This window comes from Canis lupus, chromosome 26 (genome assembly GCF_048164855.1).
Source record: "Canis lupus baileyi chromosome 26, mCanLup2.hap1, whole genome shotgun sequence".
NCBI classification, from domain to species: domain Eukaryota; kingdom Metazoa; phylum Chordata; class Mammalia; order Carnivora; family Canidae; genus Canis; species Canis lupus.
In genome coordinates, this window is record NC_132863.1 from 23,612,388 (window position 1) to 23,632,326 (window position 19,939).

A 19,939-nucleotide genomic window follows, 5' to 3' on the forward strand; every position below is an offset into this window, starting at 1 on the left:
AATCCAAGTGTGTTTTCATATAGTACTCATTGTCAGCAAGGTTTATGTGAGCTAAGGCCCTGCACATGCCACCCATGCTAGTGTAAATTGGTAGTTTTCTGAAAAGTTATGAATTGGCTGTACATACCATGAACTGTCAAATAGTTAACTTGCTTTGACCCAGTAATTCTTCTGGAATTTTCAAAGGAAAACATCAAAACCACAAGGACTCCAGAAATATTTCTTACAACTTTATTTATATTTTAAATAAACTGAATGTAGCCTGGTATTCCATAATAATGGATGTTACGGTAGAGTTGTGCAATGGAAATTGTACAGACATTAAAATACCAATTGCAAAGAGTACTTATTAGAAATGAGGAAATGCTCTTGATCAAACATCATTTGAAAAATAACAAAGTATGCAGTAAAAACACTGGTTCCAATTTTAGTATTTAAAGATTATATATACATATGCACATAAACATACACAAAGGGTTAAAGGAAGTGCATCAAAACATTGGTATCGTTAAATGCCAGGGGTAAAAAAAAATAAATAAATGCCAGGGGTATAAATTACTGTCTTTTCTATGTCTTTTGTTTTTTTTTTTTTAATTTTTGAATGTTTACTTATGAGTTTTAGATCTTTTGTTCAGTATTTCCAGATTTTTAAACAATTTTCTATTATAAACATTTATTGCCTTTTGTTCATTTGAATATCATGCCAAATGCCATAATTTTTTTCACTTTTTTATTACATAAAAGCACATATTACTTTTATAATCAGTTAAAAAGTTGCTTCTGAATCTTACCACTCAGAAATTCTCACAATTAACATTTCAGTGTGTTGATGTTTACATTATTTTTCTGTGCACCAGGCTTGTGGAATTTGGGGAGGAGGTTTGCCTCTTAAGTAGCTGTAAGCCTCATTTTTGTGCCCTCCTTTTCCATGTGATAATTCTCTGGGAAGCACTGTCTCATGTTACTTACACTCCTGTCAGGGCGGTGGCTGGTTGACACCTGAGGGACCCTCAGCCCTAGTCGGGGCGTGGGTCCTTGGGGCTGGTCTATGCAGGAGCTGTCTCCTCTGGACCCCAGGAAGCAGCCTCACTCCTGACCCTTTGCTGCAGGAAGACACCATGGAAGAGTCTGGGTGGAAGCTGGTGCATGGTGATGTCTTCAGGCCCCCGCAGTATCCCATGATCCTCAGCTCCCTCCTGGGCTCAGGCATTCAGCTCTTCTGTATGATCCTCATCGTCATCTGTGAGTGGGCCTGGGAGGGCTGGGCATGGGGTCCTGTCACCAGAGCAGCACAGGCCTGATGAGTCTGAGAGAGGGGTGGCCTCCCCCACTGCAGAATGAGACATGTTGGCATCACTGGGCAAGACAGTCTTCCTTGCCAGCAGGATGGCTGGGTCCTCTCAGCACCAGGCCTTGGTAGTTTGGTGCCCCTCAGAGCTCTCCAGCAAGTACTATTGATCACCTACTATGTCCACTCCATCTGCAAAGCCGTGGTCAGGTATTCAGTGACTCAGCAAGTCAGCACCAGGATTGGGAGGGGAAATCAGTCTACCTAAATTTTTTTTTAACCATTTTTACTAGTTTTTAATTGACATGACACAGCATAAGTTTAAGGTATATAGCATATATATGCTATATGTATATATTATGAAATGATCACAGTAATTTAGTTAACATCACCACACATAGTTACATAATTTTTTTTTTCTTGTGATGAGAACGTTTAAGACCTAATCTCTTAGCAGTTGATCTGCCTAAGTTTTTATCTCAGCCTCATGCCGCTAAGCTTTGTGACTTTGGACAAGTTACTTAACCTCTGCGAACCTCATTTTTCTCATTTGAGAAATGGGTAACCAAGCTCTGCCTCACAGGGCTGATAAGGCAGACAGAGTGAGCAGGTATTTGTAGTGGTCTCAGCTCAGTGCCTGACTGGTCGCAAGTGCTCTGTGGGCTGGAAGCGGTGGTGCAGATGTGGCCAGCTGGTGCTCGGCAGTAGTGAGCTCAGCTAAGACCCGTCTTCTCCTGTAAAGAGCAGGGGAGTTTGCTGTCAGGAGGGCCAGGGGAGAAGGAAACCTCATCTGCCCTGGGGGCTGGGGCCAGGGACCCTGATTGTCTCTCTTCCTTCCCGCTCCCCCACAGTCGTGGCCATGCTCGGGATGCTGTCGCCCTCCAGCCGGGGAGCTCTCATGACCACAGCCTGCTTCCTCTTCATGTTCATGGGGTAGGTGTGTCTGAATGGACTCCGGGGCTGGCCCAGGCTGCCTGCCCTCCGGCTAACAAATCCCCTTGGTGTGGACCCCTGCGATTTCCCCACAGGGTGTTTGGTGGATTTTCTGCTGGCCGTCTGTACCGCACTCTGAAAGGCCATCGGTGGAAGAAAGGAGCCTTCTGTGTAAGTGTGCTAACTTCCTGCCAGTGTTGGTGTGGAGCTGAGAAGCTTCTTCCTGGGCTCCTCAGCAGTATAGGCAGTCTGTGGTGGGGGTTAGCACCAGAGTAGCAGCGTGATAGAGTGGGGGAGCACACGCCCCAGGGTAGGGAACACTGGGCTCTCACACAGGCATCTTGGGACTTCTGAAGGCCTCTGCTGCTACATCCGTGAGAGAAGCAGATTGAATATAGGTGATTTTTAGCCTACGTTGTCTGATTGCTCAAACAAGAGAAGAGATAGAGGATTCAGAATAACAAGATTTAGGCAGCAACCCTCTGTGTCAAAGTTTAAGGCCCCAAACTGGTAGCTGGGCTGCTGGGAGGACACCCTACCCAGAGTAGAGAGAACTGCCTGCCAGGGGCAGAAGAGGCCAGGCCCATGTTGCTCTCAGCCCATGTTCCAGACTTTGGTACCTCTGTTTTCTCTTCAGGGAGGACAGTCCGTGCCCTGCTCTGTCCTCCTGGTAGTCAAGAGAGTTTGGGGCAGCAGCAAAGACTAGACACTGGCAGATGCCTGGGACTTGACCCCACCTCCCAGGGAGCCTGTGCCGCTCTCCCAGACAAACGAGGCCCCTCAGACCCCAAGAAACCCCTGTGCCAGACTCAGAGAAGCCTGTGGTCCTGATGTGCTAAAACCATTCCCCCTCTCTTGAAAGCCCTAGGAAAACCAGGCTGTCTCTGGTCTGGTCGCCACACCCCTGGCACAGAGTCCTCACTATAGAGAGCTGTGAAGGTGACTTCTGGAAGGATCAGAGAAAGGCCCTGAATTGTTGATGCCTCGAGCATTTTTCTCAGGCTGTGGTACAGCTACAGAGCTGTGGAACCCAGTTCCAATGTCCCCCCAGCACAACTCTTCCCTGGGAGGCCTCCCACAGGTAGCCCCAGATCTTCCCTCCGCCAACCCCACACCAGACTCCCACTTCTCTGCCCTACACCTGTTCCCTGCATCATTCACCCAGACCGTCAGGCCAGAGAGCTGGGTTGCTTCCTTACCTCCTGCTCCCTTCGGCCGACCTCTTCTCAGACAACAAGTGCTGAGGGCTTTCCTGTCAAATAGTCCCTGAATTCCCTCCCAGCTCCAGCTCTGGCTCTGGAACTCTTGCCCAGGTCTTGCCTAGACCCTTGACTGTCCTAGGCATCCCTGGCACCTTTTCCCTGGTGCTGTGCCTCCGTCCACAGGTGGGCACGTGCCGTGGCCTGCAGCGATGGGGGTACCCCACCACTCCTATCCCCTTCTAGCCTGTGCCAGGCACACCGCTCCCTTACTCCCCTCACCTCGTACTGTAGGTCTCAGCTCCAGTGTCACCCTCTAGAAGCCTTGCCCCTTCTTTCCCCAGTCTGACTCCCAGGGAGCCCAGGCAGGGGCCTCATGCCTACAGGTAGTGCTGTGAAAGTGGTTCTCCACTTATGAGTCTGTCGGCCTCACTGGAACTTTCTTCCTGTTCTCACTCCCGGTGTGTAGTACAGTGCCCAGTCTAACTTTGGCCAGGAGGGCAGACAGGAATGCCTTCCTATACAGCAAAGTAAAGCAGGAATATTCAGAGAGGAAATGACGTTTGAGCCAGGCCTTGAAGAGGAGGGTTTCAGATGGAAAGAAGCAGCTGGCAGGGTGGCCTGGAGCTCTGGAATCTCCTAGATCCCCACCCTGGCTCTGTTCTGTTTCAGTTTCCCCATCTCTCCTGTAGGGGATGGTTGCACCTGCTCTCAGGGTTGTTATGTGGACAGAAAGAGACTGCGTGTAAGGCCCTTGGCCCAACATTAATACTCAGGTGGCAGATACCCTGAGATGTTGATAACTCTGCCTACATGACAGCCCAGGGACAGCGGCGACATGAAGGGGCAATGACCAGTTACCAGGTGTGGGGTAGTGGCTCTGAGTCAAAGGTGAAATTGGCATTGGAGGTTGAGTGCCAGATTGCAGGGGGCCTCGGGCATTGTGGTCAGGGGCCTTCCCGGATGCTGAGGCAGCCACAGCAGTGAAGGAGGCTCCTGTAGATCTGGGGCTTTGGTTCCAAGTGCCTGGGCCCCAGCCCAAGAGATGGTGACAGGATGGAATATGGGGTAGGGGCTTGGCCTCTGGAGTCAGACTGCTTGGTTTTGAACCTCCAATCCACCCTTTCCTGTATGAAGTTGGGGTGTATATTTAACATTGCTGGGTCCCAGTGTCCTCTTCTTTAAAAGGCCCTTTCCATCCAGGCCCGTAGTGAGGATGAGGTGAGCTGGTGTGTGTGGGGACCAACACCTGCCACCCTGAAGCCTCAATTAAAGCTCACCCACCTCTCTAGGCAGTTTGGGTTGAGGCCCACACACCCATGTTTTGTAGAACTTTTACTCATTCATTCCTGTTCAACAAATGGTTGTTGAGAGCAGTTACTGTGTTCTAAATGCGGGGTGTACATCAGTGAACGGGGGGGAAACACTCTTCCCAAGGAGCTTACAGTCTCTGGGGGTAAGCAGACATCAACCAGGTAACTGTCCCTACTCACAGACTAGGATGAGGGCAAGGAACAGACAGTTCAGGGCATGCTTTCTGGAAGTAATGATCCTGGAGTGCTGGGACCTAAAGGACAAAGAGGGTTGAGAGCCTCAAGTCTGGGGGTCCCACGGGAACAGCTGGGAGCTCCCTTGTTGCAGCTCCCCAGCCTGGTCTCTTTTGCTTCCAGACGGCAACACTCTACCCTGGTGTGGTCTTTGGCATCTGCTTTGTTTTGAATTGCTTCATCTGGGGAAAGCACTCATCAGGAGCAGTAAGTAAGGGGGGGGCCAGCTGTGTTCCGACCCACCCCAGCAGGTCACTTCCCACTGTTCTCTTCCCTTTTCTGAATCCCCAGAGTTCTGTTCCCAGCCCTAGGGTCTGAGGACTACCCAGGGTTTCCCCCTCCCTGCCCATCCTATGGCCTCTGCTCTGGCCCTGGCCTTCATATGGGCTCTTGCAGACAGCTGGCCAAAGCTCACTTCTCTAAAGGGAGACTTCCACAGTCCGGGGGCCAGCTGGGGAATCTCCCTGTGCCTCAGCCAAGGGAAAGCTGCCTCGGGTGAGTTTATTAGGTCAGGATCCCAAACCAGGCTCTCCTCTTCCTTGCCCTGCCCCTTGGCACAGGGATCCTGCCAGCCGCAGTCACTGCTAGCAGCTGCCCAGGACTCACTGAGTGGGGGTGGGGACAGGGGGCTTAGATCCCAGAGCAGGGCTGCAGTGGAGGTGGGGCAGGCATTTGCCAGCCCAGTTGTAGCGGATAGAACTGCCTCCCTCACCTGCAGTTGCCCATTTATTAAGGTTGTCAGGTGAAGCAGAGTCCAGGGAGCCAGAGGACTGGCTCTTTTGCAGCAGTTGGGAAGCCACCTTCAGGAAAGACAGAGTCATGCTCTTCCTCTCACTTCCTCTTTTATACCTTTGTTCCTTCTCTCTTTCAACATTTTCCTCCCAGTTACCAACCACTTATGATAAACACTCATTGTGGAAATGTTGGAAAGTACAGAGAAGTTGATGTAATTTTTAGTATATGTTTTTTGCAGTCTTTTTAGCTATATTTAAAATAGAATGATGTAACTTTAAAATTATCACAAAATAGCAAGCATTTGTATTGTGCTTACATTGGAATAAGTATTATCCTAAAAACACTTTGCACATGTTAATTTGCTTCTTCCAGTTTGCATAATTCTTGAAAAAATGTAGTACTGTTTAAAGAAATGAAAAATAAGTTCTAACCCCTACATGCCATCGGAGGAACTACTATTAATTTTTGGGCACAGCCCTCGTAGGCACATAAAATACAAGGATTGAGATGTTTTTGTTAAAATGGAGTCCTATACATACAGTTTTATTACCTGCTTTTTTTACTTCATAGTATATTTGTGGTTTTTTATTTTAACAAAATTGGGAAGACACAATTTGTGCACTTGGTCTTTTCCCTTTTGTCTCCAGGTCATATACCACATAATTCTCCTTCATTCTGGCCTCATCTTCCCCTCTTGTTTTCAGTCCTTCTTTGTTCTTTCCCCAATCCCTCCCTGGATGACAAGCTCCTCTGGGATGCTGTGGTTTCTTCTTCACTTCACAGCCCAAATGGTCCTCCATCTGCCCTCTGCTTTTCCCTGGGGCTGCATCAGCCCCCAGAGGTTCTGGCCAGGAGCCTTGTGGGGGGCATGTCTGCAGGACCTTCCCCACCATGGTGACCCTCCTTCCAGGGGACTCACTGGGTCTTCCTTCCTCCTGCACTATCCCTGGCCCCAGGCATCAGTGCCTTGTGGGGCCTCACGGTGCTGTGCCCGCAGGTGCCTTTTCCCACGATGGTGGCCCTGCTGTGCATGTGGTTTGGAATCTCCCTGCCCCTCGTCTACCTGGGCTACTACTTCGGCTTCCGCAAGCAGCCATATGACAACCCTGTGCGCACCAACCAGATTCCCCGGCAGATCCCTGAACAGCGATGGTACATGAACCGATTTGTTGGGTGAGTTTCTGGTGGGGGCAAGGCCGACACTGCCATGAGCCTTTCCTTAGGAGGACGTGGAATGGGTACCCTCCCTGAGGGATATTGTGACATGTTCTGCAGCTCCAGGGTGCTCTCATAGATTTTATGAAAATTAACTTCGCACCAGGTTAACTTCACTCCAGCCAGACCTGGTATTGGCCTAGGAACCAGGACAGGGAAGGGAGGGGTAGAAAATTGCAGGTGAGACAGATTAAGACCATCACTTGGATCTAGGCAACTCACCCCAGCTCTCTATACCTCAGCTTCCCCATCTATAAAATGCAGAGAACGATGCCCACCTTGCCACCCTCTCAGGAGGCTATAATGGTATGAAAGCATGCCAGGGAACTAGAACCACCACAGCTGTGTGAGCACAGTTCCTTATACTACCTGGGAGGAGTCTGGGTCCCCCAGTAGTGTTAACCCTCACCTTCTGCTGCAGCATTCTTATGGCTGGGATCCTGCCCTTCGGTGCCATGTTCATCGAGCTTTTCTTCATCTTCAGTGTGAGTAGCATTTCTCCCCAGGGCTGGGTCAGCCCCAGGGGCTTGGTGGGGGTGCTTCCCCATCCCTCCACACATAGCCTGCTGCCTTCCCCCTACTAGCCTGCCTGGTCCCTAGTCCCTCCATTTATGTGCTCTGCCTTTTACTGCCCTTGAGATTTCAGACAGGCCCCTTCACCTGTCGGGGTCCACACTCTTCATGCCGAGATAGGGCTAACACGCCCACCCCTCAGAATGGCTTGGAAGGATACATGAGATAGGCCATGTGTGGGGGGTCTGGTATGTGGGAAGTGCTCAGGAAATAGGAGCTACTTCAATAATGTTGCAGCCAGGCTCCACCATTGGTAATATCATGGCCTCTGCTTGGAGTTCCAGTTCCCCACTCATCTTGACCTGCTACTCAGAACTCTCAGGAAAGTGTGGGGAATGATTCCTAATTCTCAGGATCACTGTGAGGCTGGAGTGAGACTGTAAAAGGCACATGCTTGGCATTCAGGCAGTACTTGTTAAATAGCGGCTATCATGAGGATAATGTTAATAGCCAAGCCAAGGTTGAAGTTGGCAGAAGGGCTCCTCAGAGCCATCTGCACCTAGCTGACTGAACTTGGTCCCCTGCACCAAGTCTGTACTGGACAAGCAGCTACTGCTCTGGAGTAGTCTAGCTCTGCCTAGGAAAAGGGTCAGAGGACAGGTTGGCTGCTCCCCACCCCCGGAGGCCACCTTACTCTGTGTGACCCTGGGCCAATCACCAGCCTCTCTAAGCCTTGACTTCCTCATCCGTAAATGGCTTACGTTTGGAGATGCACATAAAGCATGTGGCACCATGCCTGGCCTGCAGCAGGCTGCCCCTAAGTGGTGGTGGCTGCTGTGTGATTTTGATTGGAGTGGGATTCATTATTTTCCCACAAGCTGTTGAGTTTAGGCAGGGGCCCACTCATTGTAGGGTCAGCCATGCCTCAGCCCCTCCCTAAGAACAGCCTGGCTCACCCTCTGCTCTAGGAAGGAAAGGCCAGTCAGAGCCACATGCCAGGCCCACAGGCCCCAGTAGTATCATGAGGGTGTCTCCATTCTTGCCCTGGTGGCAGGTGGTGTGCCACACATAACTGAGGGATGGCTTTCTGAGAACAGGCAGCCTATGCCAAGGGAAGGGGTCACCGGGGGGAGGCAGGCTAGCTGAAGGTCAGCTGTGATGTGTCCACAGGCAATCTGGGAGAATCAGTTCTATTACCTTTTTGGCTTCCTGTTCCTTGTCTTCATCATCCTGGTGGTGTCGTGTTCACAAATCAGCATCGTCATGGTGTACTTCCAGCTATGTGCAGAGGTGAGGGGAATGGGGCCAGGAGTTGGGGGTGAGGACAGTTGGTCCAGCATTGAATGGGTCAATGAAGCTGTCTGGGTTTCCCATGTGGGCTCCCCTCCTGCGATGAAGTCTTGGGAAAGTACTTCACTGAGCCTCCATTTATTCAGCTGTAGACTGGTGTTCATGATCCCTACCTTACAGCATAGTCACGTGTAATAGTCATGGTGACATGAGAAAAGGTCAGTAGGTATGTCAGTGGAGTCCACTCCAGTAGTGGTTTCTCTAGTAATTGGCGCACTTTAGGTGACCTTCCTTCCCTCTGGGGATCAGCTCTTGGCAGAGCCCTTTGACAAGGGCTCTGGGACAGAAGCCCTGGGCTGAAGCCCTGACTCCTCCGTTAATATCTCTGGTTGGGCAATTGCTTAACCTGTCTGCACCTTTCTTCCCTCATTGTGTGACAGGGCAGTGATAGTACCTAACTCGGGGCTGCTACAAGGAGTGAATAAGCTGATTCACGTATAGCGCTAGAATGGTGCCTGGCACTTGGCAGGCACCGTTTGCTCAAGAAATGTTATTACTTTCTTTTGCTGTGGTCTTTGGTGATTTTTTTTTTTTTTTTTTTTGAGATCTCATCTATGAACAGTAAAGCTCACCCTTTTTAGTCTTCAGTGAGTTGTTTTTTGTTTGTTTGTTTGTTTTGTTTTTTTAAGATTTTATTTATTCATGAGAGACAGAGAGAGGCAGAAACATAGGCAGAAGGAAAAGCAGGCTCCCTGTAGGAAGGGAGCCCAATGTGGAACTTGATCCCAGGACTCCAGGATCACACCCTGAGCTGACGGCAAATGCTAAACCACTGAGCCACCCAGGCGTCCCTTCAATGAGTTTTTAGAAATGCATACAGTTGTGTAACCACTATGGTTATAGATATAGATATAAAACATTCCCATCACCCCAAATATGACTGTTCTTGCCTAAGGTCTTTAGGTCTCAGGCAACCATGAAACTTGGGGAAGATTCTACACCTGGAGATAATGACTCTGCTCTGTTTCCTTTTCAGGATTACCGCTGGTGGTGGAGGAATTTCCTAGTCTCCGGGGGATCTGCATTCTATGTCCTCGTCTATGCCATCTTTTATTTTGTTAACAAGGTACTGCCCTGTGTGAGGAAGCCCCCATCCCATTCAGGGCAGGTTGGTGGAGAGGAGGGTGCTGGGGAAAAGCCCGAGTGTGAGTCTCTCCTACCAAGAGTAGGACCAAAAGACATTCTGTTGTAGGAAATGCATCTTTTTAGGACAGAGAGAATTTATGTCCTGTGTGTTTGTGAGACAAAAGCCTTTAGGATAAGTGACAGAATATTACATGCAAAACCTGTGAGATACAGCCAAAGCAGAACTTATACGAAATCTCTCACCTTGCATTGCTACTCATAAGAAATAAGAGAGGCTGAGAAGGTGGTACTTACCTCAAGCTAGGGGGGAAAAAAAGCAGTAATATGAAAGAATACAGAAAGTAGATGAGAAGGAGCTAATAAAGATATAAGCAGAAAATGCTGAAATGGGCTTTAGTGCCCAAATTTAGGAACTCAGGTACACCCACAGAGCTCACTGCCCCCAAGGGTGGCTTGAGTAAGAATACAGAGCCCACTCACCACGATAGTTGTGGTAGGTTCATGCGTGACACATAAGCCAGATGGGCCACTGGAGGGGTGTAGGATCACTGTGGTGGACTCTTCACTTCCAAGGCTGCCACTAGAGACAGGCTCACCCGCTGTGCTTCAGGTCTCCAGAACCCAAAAACAGGCAGTCCTCTGCGTGCAACCAGGGTATATTCCCAAACCAGAGTCAGAGGTCAGTGGTTGAAACTTAGAATGCCCTTTCACAAAATCGTCAGTCAGAAAGGACTGCGTGGATCATCAGTGGTTCTCCACCCTGCTTCCAGTTGGCTGACCGTGCTCCTCTTTCTCATGGAGCTCAGGGGTCAGCAAACTATGTGCTGGTGGGCCTATTTCTATAAATAAGTTTTCTTGGAACACAGGCATGCTCATTCATTTACATATTGTCTATGGCTGCTTTCACACTATAGTGGCAGCGTAGAGTAGTTGTGACAGAGGCCACACGGCCTGCGAAACCTAAACTGTATGATCTGGCCCTTTAAGAAAAAATTTGCTGACCCCTGCTCTGCCACATCCAGTGACAAAAGACACTCCCTCCTGGTATCTTCAGTCTCTCTGGCTATCTCCTGTCATTATCAAGGTCTTCCTTGATTCACACTGAAATCTACCACCCTGTAACTTTTGTCTTTAGGCCATAGTCATCCAGAACAAATCTAACTTCCCTCCTCTAAAGCCCACATTCATCAGAACTCAAGCAGAAAGTGATTAAAACTGAATTCCAGCTGACTTAATCAAAAAGAGAACGTATTCACTGGTATACCTGGAAGAGTCTAGCTTCAGGCATGGTTAGACCCAGCACTTCAAATGTTGTTGAGGCTCTGCATCCCCGCCTCAGCTCTGCGTGTTTTCTTGGCTTTTGTCTGTACGCAGGATCTTGCCTCCAAGTGGAAAGATGCCAGTGGCAGCCTTAGTTCTTTTTTCAGCTTCACTGCCCTAGAGCCAAAAGAACATGTTTTCTCTACTGTCAAGTCACCAATCCCAGGGAAGAGGCTCATCTCACTGTTCCTCAGGTCCAGTGAGATGGTGCACTCTGATCGACTAGCTTCAGTGTTGTATTAAAACTGACAGCCCCAGCAGAACCACGGAATAAGGAGCGGGTAACTCCAAAACCCAGGAAGATAGAAGACAAGGGACAGTGTTGGGCAAACAAAACCGAGCTGCATGGCCTCCTAGACTGCCCCCAGGGTCATCTCACGACCTCCTGTTCTTCCTCCCTGGGCCCCAGTCTTCTCTGTTCTAATGACCACCCCTAGTCCCAGAGTCTGTCTATAAAATGACAGCCTTGGCCTGTCTGAATTCTGAGGGCCATTCCAGCCGTGCCTTTTTACCTCGTTTCCTTCCTGGTCTTAATCACTGGCTTTACCACTGCGATGTCCCCTGCCTCCCTCTTGCCCTCTCCAGCCATGAGAAAGCTTGTGAAACGGGAAGATTGAGCCTACAAAAAATGGCCTTCATCCCCTAAGTTTGAGGATATTTGGCCTTGGGGAGAAGGTCTTTGTTGATTTCTTCTGAGTTCCTGACATTTGTGACCATGCGTCTGCTCACGAGCCCTGGCACTGTCCCCACTCCAACCCCGGTGTGCCAGGCAGGTCTTGATACCAGCAAATACAGCCACCACACAGGTCCCTGACATCTCTGCCAGGCCACTGACTCTACAGAGGAGTCCAGTGTGCTCCAAGATTAAATCCCTGGGAGATGTTGACAGTAGTGGCAGAAGCGTGGTCAGGAGGTGAGGACCATAGGCTGGCTTTGTTGGCTCTCTGCTCTTTTAAGCTGGGGCCCTTGTATGCCTGTCTCCTCCCTCCACTCCTGGCAGCTGCTTCAGCCATCCAGGAATGTCGCTGTGCTGTTCTGGGGACTGTGGAGGGTGAAGAAGTGACATAGCTGTGGCCATTCCTGTCTAAGACATTCTGGCCCTGGCCCCTGAAGTCTCCTCTTGTCTCCCAGGGAGCACCCAGGATGCTCCGGGATGACTCGTGCCCCTTCGTCCCCCACAGGAAGTGGCCTGGGTCAGTGGAATTGGGCAGTGGACCCCCACCCCTCCAGCCCCAGGTCTGAGGCCCACGTCCTTCTGCTTCCTAGCTCTGTAACTGTGGGTGGCACCAGACCCCTCTGTGCCCCCTCTGTGAGTGGGGTTAATAGTCTACCACGGTGGTTATGAGGGCCCTGGTGCTGACAAAGGCTCGCCATGGCTCTGAGCCCTGCCTGCCCCTCACTGCCCACCTGGAGCGAGCCCCTTCCCCTTGCCAGCCTTCAGCTGTTCCACAGGATCAGTGAGAAGGTTGGGGGCCCCCAGTTGGCTGTGGTAGACTGGCACTAAGTGTCCACCCCTCTCTTCTCTCTCTGCTTGTGCCCTAGCTGGACATCGTGGAGTTCATTCCCTCCCTCCTGTACTTTGGCTACACGGCCCTCATGGTCCTGTCCTTCTGGCTTCTCACGGGCACCATCGGCTTCTATGCAGCCTACATGTTTGTCCGCAAGATCTACGCTGCTGTGAAAATAGACTGATGGGGTGGACCATGGCCAGGCCCACTCCATTCACGGACAGGAAGCCACTCTGCGTGGGGAACTGCAGGCACGCAAATAAAATAACTCCTGCTCCTTGGGAATGTAACTCCTGACAGTGTTCCTGGATCCTGGGGCTGCGTGGGGGGCGGGAAGGCCTGTAGATAAATCTCGGACTTTTCTTCATCATTTTATTCTAGTTCTGTGGGGGATGAGTTTTTTGTGGGTTGTTTTTTCCTCCGTGCTAAGAAAGTTCCCTCCAGCAGGAATTCTCAGACCTGTTTATTCAGGTTTATTTTTTTGGTTGGGGGTTTTCTCCTTAGTTTTTTAACATATGGATCCAGGATGGATAAATCACCATGACACTGGGTTTTGGTCACTGTCTCCACCTCAGTTCCTCAGGCTGTTGGCCACCCCACGATTAACTGGAAGATGAAATGCCTGGCCTTCTAGGGCTTCGATGAGGTTTCTAAGCCTCTCATGGCCCCGCCTCGTCGTTGATGCTGCAACGGAGCACAGCTCTAGCCTGGACGCACATCCTCCGTGCCAACCAGCCTCTACCAGCCCAGTCCCTCATTCCTCTCTCCTCCAGCCTCCTCCCAGGGCTGCCCAAGGCAGGGCTTCCAGCCAGGCCTCCAGATCAACCAAGGAAAATCCCCTGGAAGTACTTGGGGCCAAGTGCCCCCAGGACAGCGAGACTCACCCCTGCTCAGAGCAGTGGGAGTTTGCTAGAGAAGAGAAGAGACTTGCAGTGAACTATTCGTGCCAAGAAACCCTGGATCCAGGGCTGAGTATTTACAGTCAAGCCAAGCATCCACATGTCTTTCTGGAATGAGGGTCCTCACCCCCTCAGGATTACTCCCCAGTACTTTCCTTGGGGGGTTGCTGCTCTTTGCAAAGTCTGCTGGTGGCGGGCCCTCTTCTCTCCCACTTCCTGGGCAGAATAAGGCCAGGAGGCCCCCCGCCCCCCCCCCCCCCCGCCCCATGCCCTCCTTTAGGTGGCTGGGGAGAGGCATTCTCTCCCTGATATCCCCAACCTCAGCGCTCGTACCCAGCTCTTTTAGCCAGCTCCACCCCCTCTGCCTCCACCTCCACCTCCCATCTGATTCTTGCCTCCTTTGGGGGACATCCAGAAAACTGCTTGTGGGAAGGAAGAGGGAAGGTCAGTTCTGTCACTCTGTCCCCCATTCCCAGGAATAGGCAAGGAGCTGAGTTAGAGGTTGCTAACCTGGCAGGCCTGGCTCCTGTGTCAGCACTTAACTCCCTGCGCACCCCATGCATGTCAAAACATTTGTTCTTAAGTTGCAAGAGACCAGACCCACCCTGGTATTAAGGCTTAAGTAACAGCCACTCACCCTTGCTTCGGCCCTTTGGGACTCCCACCACAAGACAAAGCTCAGGATGCTAGGAACACATCCCACCCCCTCAACACCCTGCACCCCGATTCCAGATTCCTCCAGCTGCCCCTACCAATTCCACCAATCAAACCAGTGAACTTCTCGACCTTCCTCACAGCGACTCCATAGCTCCAGGCAGTGTCCACCAAGAATCAGGTTGGAGAAAAGGGAACCCAAGCAGTGGAGAATGATAGTGCAGGCTTTTGTTCATCCAAATCTCGGATTTTTTTCCCTAAGAGATTCTCTTTTGGGGGGTGGGGGAGTAGGGAAATGGACTCCTCAAAAAGGGTTCAGATGTCATCAATTTTTCTGACTTTTTTAATCATCATCATTATTATTTTTAATTAAAAGATGCCTGTATGCCTTTTTTTGGTCCAATTGTAAATAAATATGCCATTGTCCTGTTGTCATGTCTTTGGAATCTCTTGCAAGGGTTAAAAGCCTGAGGTGAGACAACTTCCCCAGATGGGTGGAGCTGATGGGTTTCCGTCAAAGCTCCATCTGCTCAGTCCTTCCATCCTGAATCACAGGCATCTGCCCCACTCCATGAGTAGGAAAGGGCAGTCAGGTGTGAGCTTTGGTAGCAGTGAGACCTGGTTTTAGAATCCCAGCTCCAGTATTTTACTGCCAACTTATTTCATCTCTCTGTCATCTAAGAATCCTTCAAATAGAAACATAGGTCAAACTAGCTTATGTCCCAAGGGAAATTGATTGGTTCATAAGTCATCGAGGAAAGGAGTGTTTGATTTCAGGCCTAGATAGATCCAGGGGCTCAAGGGGTAGCCTAGGATTCTCCCTTTCTCCACTGCTTTTCTCTGCCCATTCTGTTCCACTGTCAAAAATCTTCCCTGTGAGGGAAGTGATGAGGGCATGTCACAGATCACTCCAGGCTTAGGTTAGCCAGCTTGGAAAGCCTAAAGGAAAAAGACCTCTCCTTCTCTACTTCAGTATATTTAATACAGGTAAATCCCAGAAAAGTTTTCTGATGGACCCAGTTTGGATGACTGCACACCTTGGACCAGTCATTTATTCAGGAAGACTGTTCTGTTACAGGCTGCATACTCCAAGGATATTGGGTACTGTGAGTTTTAGACCCGCTCGAATCACTAGGAATGGGTGGAAAGAACAATTCCCACAGTAGGGATACAAAGCAAACGAACAAGTTGCCTATTGTAACCCCACCTCTTCCAACTCCATGCCTCAATTTCCTCATTTGCAGTGAGAAGGGTGCTGGTGCCATTCATGGAATACTTTGAGTGTTCAGACAACTGTTGCATTTCCATGTATTAGCCCATTCTCTCTTGAATATGATCGCCTAAGGCATTTTCTGTTATTAGCCCCCCTTTTACAGAGGAGGTAACTGAGGTACCTACCCTGTCTTTGAAGTAGCCTGCTGGGAGTCCCATGGCAGGTATGTGCTAGAGTGTTAATTCAGCTGAAGCACACTCCCAAATGTGTTCCTCCAACAACTACCATAGCCGCCTTTTAAAAGAACTGTACATCTGTGTGTGTGTGTGTGTGTGTGTGTGTGTATATATATATAATGTAACTGTGGTACATCACAATTGTGATGAAACATCACAATCAAGATAGCAAACATACCCATCAACCCAAGATTTCTCATGTCCTGTGTAATTCTGCCCTCCAGCCTCTAACCATCCCCAAGAAACCACCCATCTACTTTGTCACTGTAGATTAGTTTGCATTTCCTAGGTTTTTGTATAAATACAGTATGCTTTTCCCCCCATCTTTTTCTATTCAGCATAAGTATTTTGAGATTCATCCATGGTGTTATATGTATCCATAGTTCATTCCTTTTTATTTCCAAGTATTCTATCGTATGGATGTGACATAATTTGTTTATCTGCTCATCTACTGATGGACATTTGGGTTGTTTCTAGTTTGAGGCTATTACAAATAAAGTTGTGAATAAGTAAAGCAGTGACATGGCTAGATCACACATGTAAACTAAACTGCTAAGGCTTCCTCCAAGATGACTATCACTTTACAGTCCCATCTCATAGATGAGAGTTCCAGTTGCTCCATATCCTAACTCTTGCTTTGGGTAATCTTAATTTTAGCCTTTCTAACAGTTGCATAAAATCCCATTGTGATTTTTTTTTAAAGATTTTATTTATTTATTCATGAGAGATACAGAGAGAGAGAGAGAGGCAGAGACACATGCAGAGGGAGAAGCAGGCTCCATGCAGGGAGCCTGATGTGGGACTCGATCCCGGGTCTCCAGGATCATGCCCTGGGCCAAAGGCAGGCGCCAAACCACTGAGCCACCCAGGGATCCCCGATTTTTTTTTAAGTAATCTTTATACACAACATGGGGCTTGGACTCATGACCCTAAGATCAAGAGTTGCATGCTTTTCTACTGAATCAGCCAGTCACCCCCTATCATGTTGTGATTTTTTTTTTTTTTTTAGATTTTATTTATTCATGAGAGACACACAGAGAGAGGCAGAGACATAGGCAGAGAGAGAAGCGGGCTCCCCGCGGGGAGCCTGATGTGGAACTCGATCCCAGGACCCCAGGATCATGCCCTGAGCCGAAGGCAGATGCTCAACCACTGAGCCACCCAGGCATCCCTCTCATGTTGTGATTTTAATTTACAGATCCCTAGTGACAAATTATGTTGATTCTTTTCCTGTACTTCTCTGTCATGCATATATCTTTTTTGGAGAAGTGTCCAAATCTTTTGCCTTTCAGTTAAAAGGTTGCTTGGGTTTGGGGGTTTTTAAATTAAGTTTTGAGAGTTCTTTATATATTCTGCATACATGACCTTTATCAATGCTTTGCAAAGATTTTCTCCCAGTCTCTGGCTTGAATTTCATTCTTTTAACAGTGTCTTTTGAAGAGCAGGAAATTTTAATTTTGGATAAGGCTAATTTATCAATTTGTTCTTTTATGGATTTGGTTTTTATAGTATCCTTTCTAAGCCATCTTTGTCTAACCCAAAGTCACAATGATTTTTTTCCTTTTTTTTTTCTTTCTTTTTTTTTTTTTTAGAACTTCCTTGGTTTTAGGTTTTATGCTTAGGTCTATGATCCATTATTTTTGTATATGATGCAAAGTATGGATCCAAGTTCATTTTTCTTACCATTTGTTGAAAGGTTACCTTTTCTCTTTTATTTTTGTGCCCTTGACAAAAATCAGTTACTCATATATTTGTGGATTATTTCTGGAATTTCTGTTCCATTGATCATCTATTTTTATCATGTTTTTTATTTACTGTAGCATCAGGTGTTTTTAGCCCTCCAATTTTGTTCGTTTGCAGGGTTTCTAGGCCCTTTGATTTCCACATGAATTTTCAAATTATCTTGTCAATTTCTACAAAACACCTGCTGGAATTTCAGTCAGGATTCTGTTAAATCTATAGATCAATTTGGGAAGAATTGATCCATGAACAAAATATATCTCTCCATTTAGGCCTAAGCCTTTATTTTCTCTCAGCCATATTTTGTAGTCTTCGGTGTTTGGGTCTTTCACATATTTTTGTTGGATTTTTCCCAAGTATTTCATATTTTTGATGCCATTATAAATGTATTTTTTATTTCTGATTTTTCATTACACAATTGAATACAATTGATTTTTACATATTGATCCTATAGCCTGACAACCTTGCTAATAGATTCCCTTACTAATTCTAGTAGCTTTTTTTTATAGATTCTATCAGATTTCTACATAAATGATCATGTTGTCTGTGAATAAGGATAATTTTACTTCTTCTTTTTCAATCTGAATACCTTCTGTTTCTTTTTCTTGCTTTATTGCACTGGCTACAACTTCCATTACAGAGCTAAGTGGTGAGAGTAAACATATCTCTTTAAGTTGCTGTATTCTATTGCTCTAGTCTAGTTTCTTAGGGTGGAAACTGAGGCCATTTATTTAAGGTCCTTTTTTTCCCTCTAATATAGGTATCAAGTGCTATAAATTTCTTCCTAAGTACTGCTTTAGTGATATCCCAGAAATTCTGATATGTTTTCATTGTCATTCAATTAAAGATACTTTTAAATTTCTGTTTGCTTTCTTTATTATTTAGAAGTGTATTGTTTAGTTTATAAATATGGGGGTATTTTTTCAAGGATCTTTCTGTTACTGATTTCTAATTTAATTCTGTTGTGGGCAGAAACCATAATGGGCAGAGACTTTGTATGACTTGAATATGTTTGAATTTATTGAGACTTGTTTTATGGCCCAAAATATGGTCTTAGTCTGTGGACACTCGAAAAGAATGGGTATTCTGCTCTTCTTGGGTGGACTGTCCTATAAATGTCAATCAGGGCAAGTTTGTTGGTAGTGCTATGGGCAAGATGTTTGGTAGTGGTGTTCAAGTCTATGATATGCTTGTTGATTTTCTGCCTGCTTGTTTAATAAATGATTGAGAGAGGGGTATTGAAAATTTTTACTATAATTTAGACTTGTATATTTCTCCTTGCAGTTCTGTTCTTGCTGTATATATTTTGAAACTCTATTAGGTGCATATTGTCCTCTGGATGAATTTATTCCTTTTAATAGTCTTTGCCCTGAAATCTACTTTGATATTAGTATAGCCAATCCCACTTTCTTTTGACTTATGTTAGCACAGTATATCTTTTTCCATCCTTTTACTTTCTTTTTAACAACTTTTTTTATAGACTCCAGTGTAGTTAATATACAGTGTTATCTTCATTTCAGGTGTACAATATAGTGATTCAACAATTCTGTATATTACTCCATGCTCAAGATAAGTGTACTCTTAATTCCCTTCACCTATTTCACTTGTTCCCTCACCATCTCCTCTCTGGTAACCATCTGTTTGTTCTCTATAGGTAAAAGTATGTTTTCTGGTTTGTCTTTTTTCCTTTTTTCCTTTTGTTCATTTGTTTTGTTTCTTAAATTCCACATGAGTAAAATCATATAGTATTTGTCTTTCTCTGACTGGCTTAATCCATTTAGCATTATACTCTGTAGGTCCATCCATGTTGTTGCAAATGGCAAGATTTCATTCTTTTTTATGGCTGAATAATAATAATTGTATACATATCATATCTTTATCCTTTTGTCCACTGATGGACTCTTAGGTTGCTTCCATAATTTGGCTATCACAAATAATGTTGCAATAAACATAGGTGTGCATATATCCCTTTGAATTGGCATTTTCATATTCTTTGGGTAAATACCCAGTAGTGGCATTACTGGATCATAGGGTTGCTCTGTTTTTAACTCTTTGGGGAACCTCCCTACTGTCTTCCACAGTGGCTGTACCAGTGCGTATTCCTAACCAACAGTGCACAAGTATTCCTACTTCTCCACATCCTCACCAACACTTGCTGTTTCTTCTGTTTTTTATTTTAGCCATTCCCAACAGGTATAAGGTAATATCTCATTGTGGTTTTGATTTGCATTTCCCTAATGATGAGTGATGTTGAGCAACTTTTCATGTGTATGTTGGCCCATCCTTTTACTTTCAACCTATTTGGATTTTATATTTAAAGTTTTTTTTCGGGACGCCTGGGTGGCTCAGTGGTTGAGTGTCTGCCTTTGACTCAGGGCATGATCCTGGGGGCTGGGATCGGGTCCCACATAGGGCTCCTGCAGAGAGCCTGCTTCTCCCTCTGCCGGTGTCTTTGCCTCTCTCTCTCTCTTTGTCTCTCATGAATAAATAAATAAAATCTTTT

At 47.1% G+C, this 19,939-nt stretch overlaps 1 protein-coding gene and 1 long non-coding RNA gene across 4 annotated transcripts in view; one reads left to right on the forward strand and one right to left on the reverse strand.

The window, feature by feature from the left end:
* TM9SF4 (transmembrane 9 superfamily member 4) overlaps positions 1 to 14,678 on the forward strand; it is a 51,420-nt gene extending 36,742 nt beyond the window's left edge. For all 3 annotated transcript variants that reach the window (XM_072800520.1, XM_072800519.1, XM_072800521.1), the window contains 9 exons: positions 1,110 to 1,242; positions 2,140 to 2,221; positions 2,317 to 2,392; positions 5,091 to 5,174; positions 6,700 to 6,875; positions 7,339 to 7,402; positions 8,601 to 8,720; positions 9,757 to 9,846; positions 12,729 to 14,678. In XM_072800520.1, the coding sequence (XP_072656621.1) occupies positions 1,110 to 1,242; positions 2,140 to 2,221; positions 2,317 to 2,392; positions 5,091 to 5,174; positions 6,700 to 6,875; positions 7,339 to 7,402; positions 8,601 to 8,720; positions 9,757 to 9,846; positions 12,729 to 12,878 (975 nt within the window). In that variant the 3' untranslated portion in view covers positions 12,879 to 14,678. The remainder of the gene's footprint in view (positions 1 to 1,109; positions 1,243 to 2,139; positions 2,222 to 2,316; positions 2,393 to 5,090; positions 5,175 to 6,699; positions 6,876 to 7,338; positions 7,403 to 8,600; positions 8,721 to 9,756; positions 9,847 to 12,728) is intronic.
* LOC140618298 (uncharacterized) lies at positions 6,722 to 11,467 on the reverse strand. The gene is made up of 2 exons (XR_012018483.1): positions 11,131 to 11,467; positions 6,722 to 10,505 (listed from the first exon to the last, which is right to left on the reverse strand). It is a non-coding gene; the product is annotated as an uncharacterized lncRNA (long non-coding RNA).
* Positions 14,679 to 19,939: the final 5,261 nt, after the last annotated feature.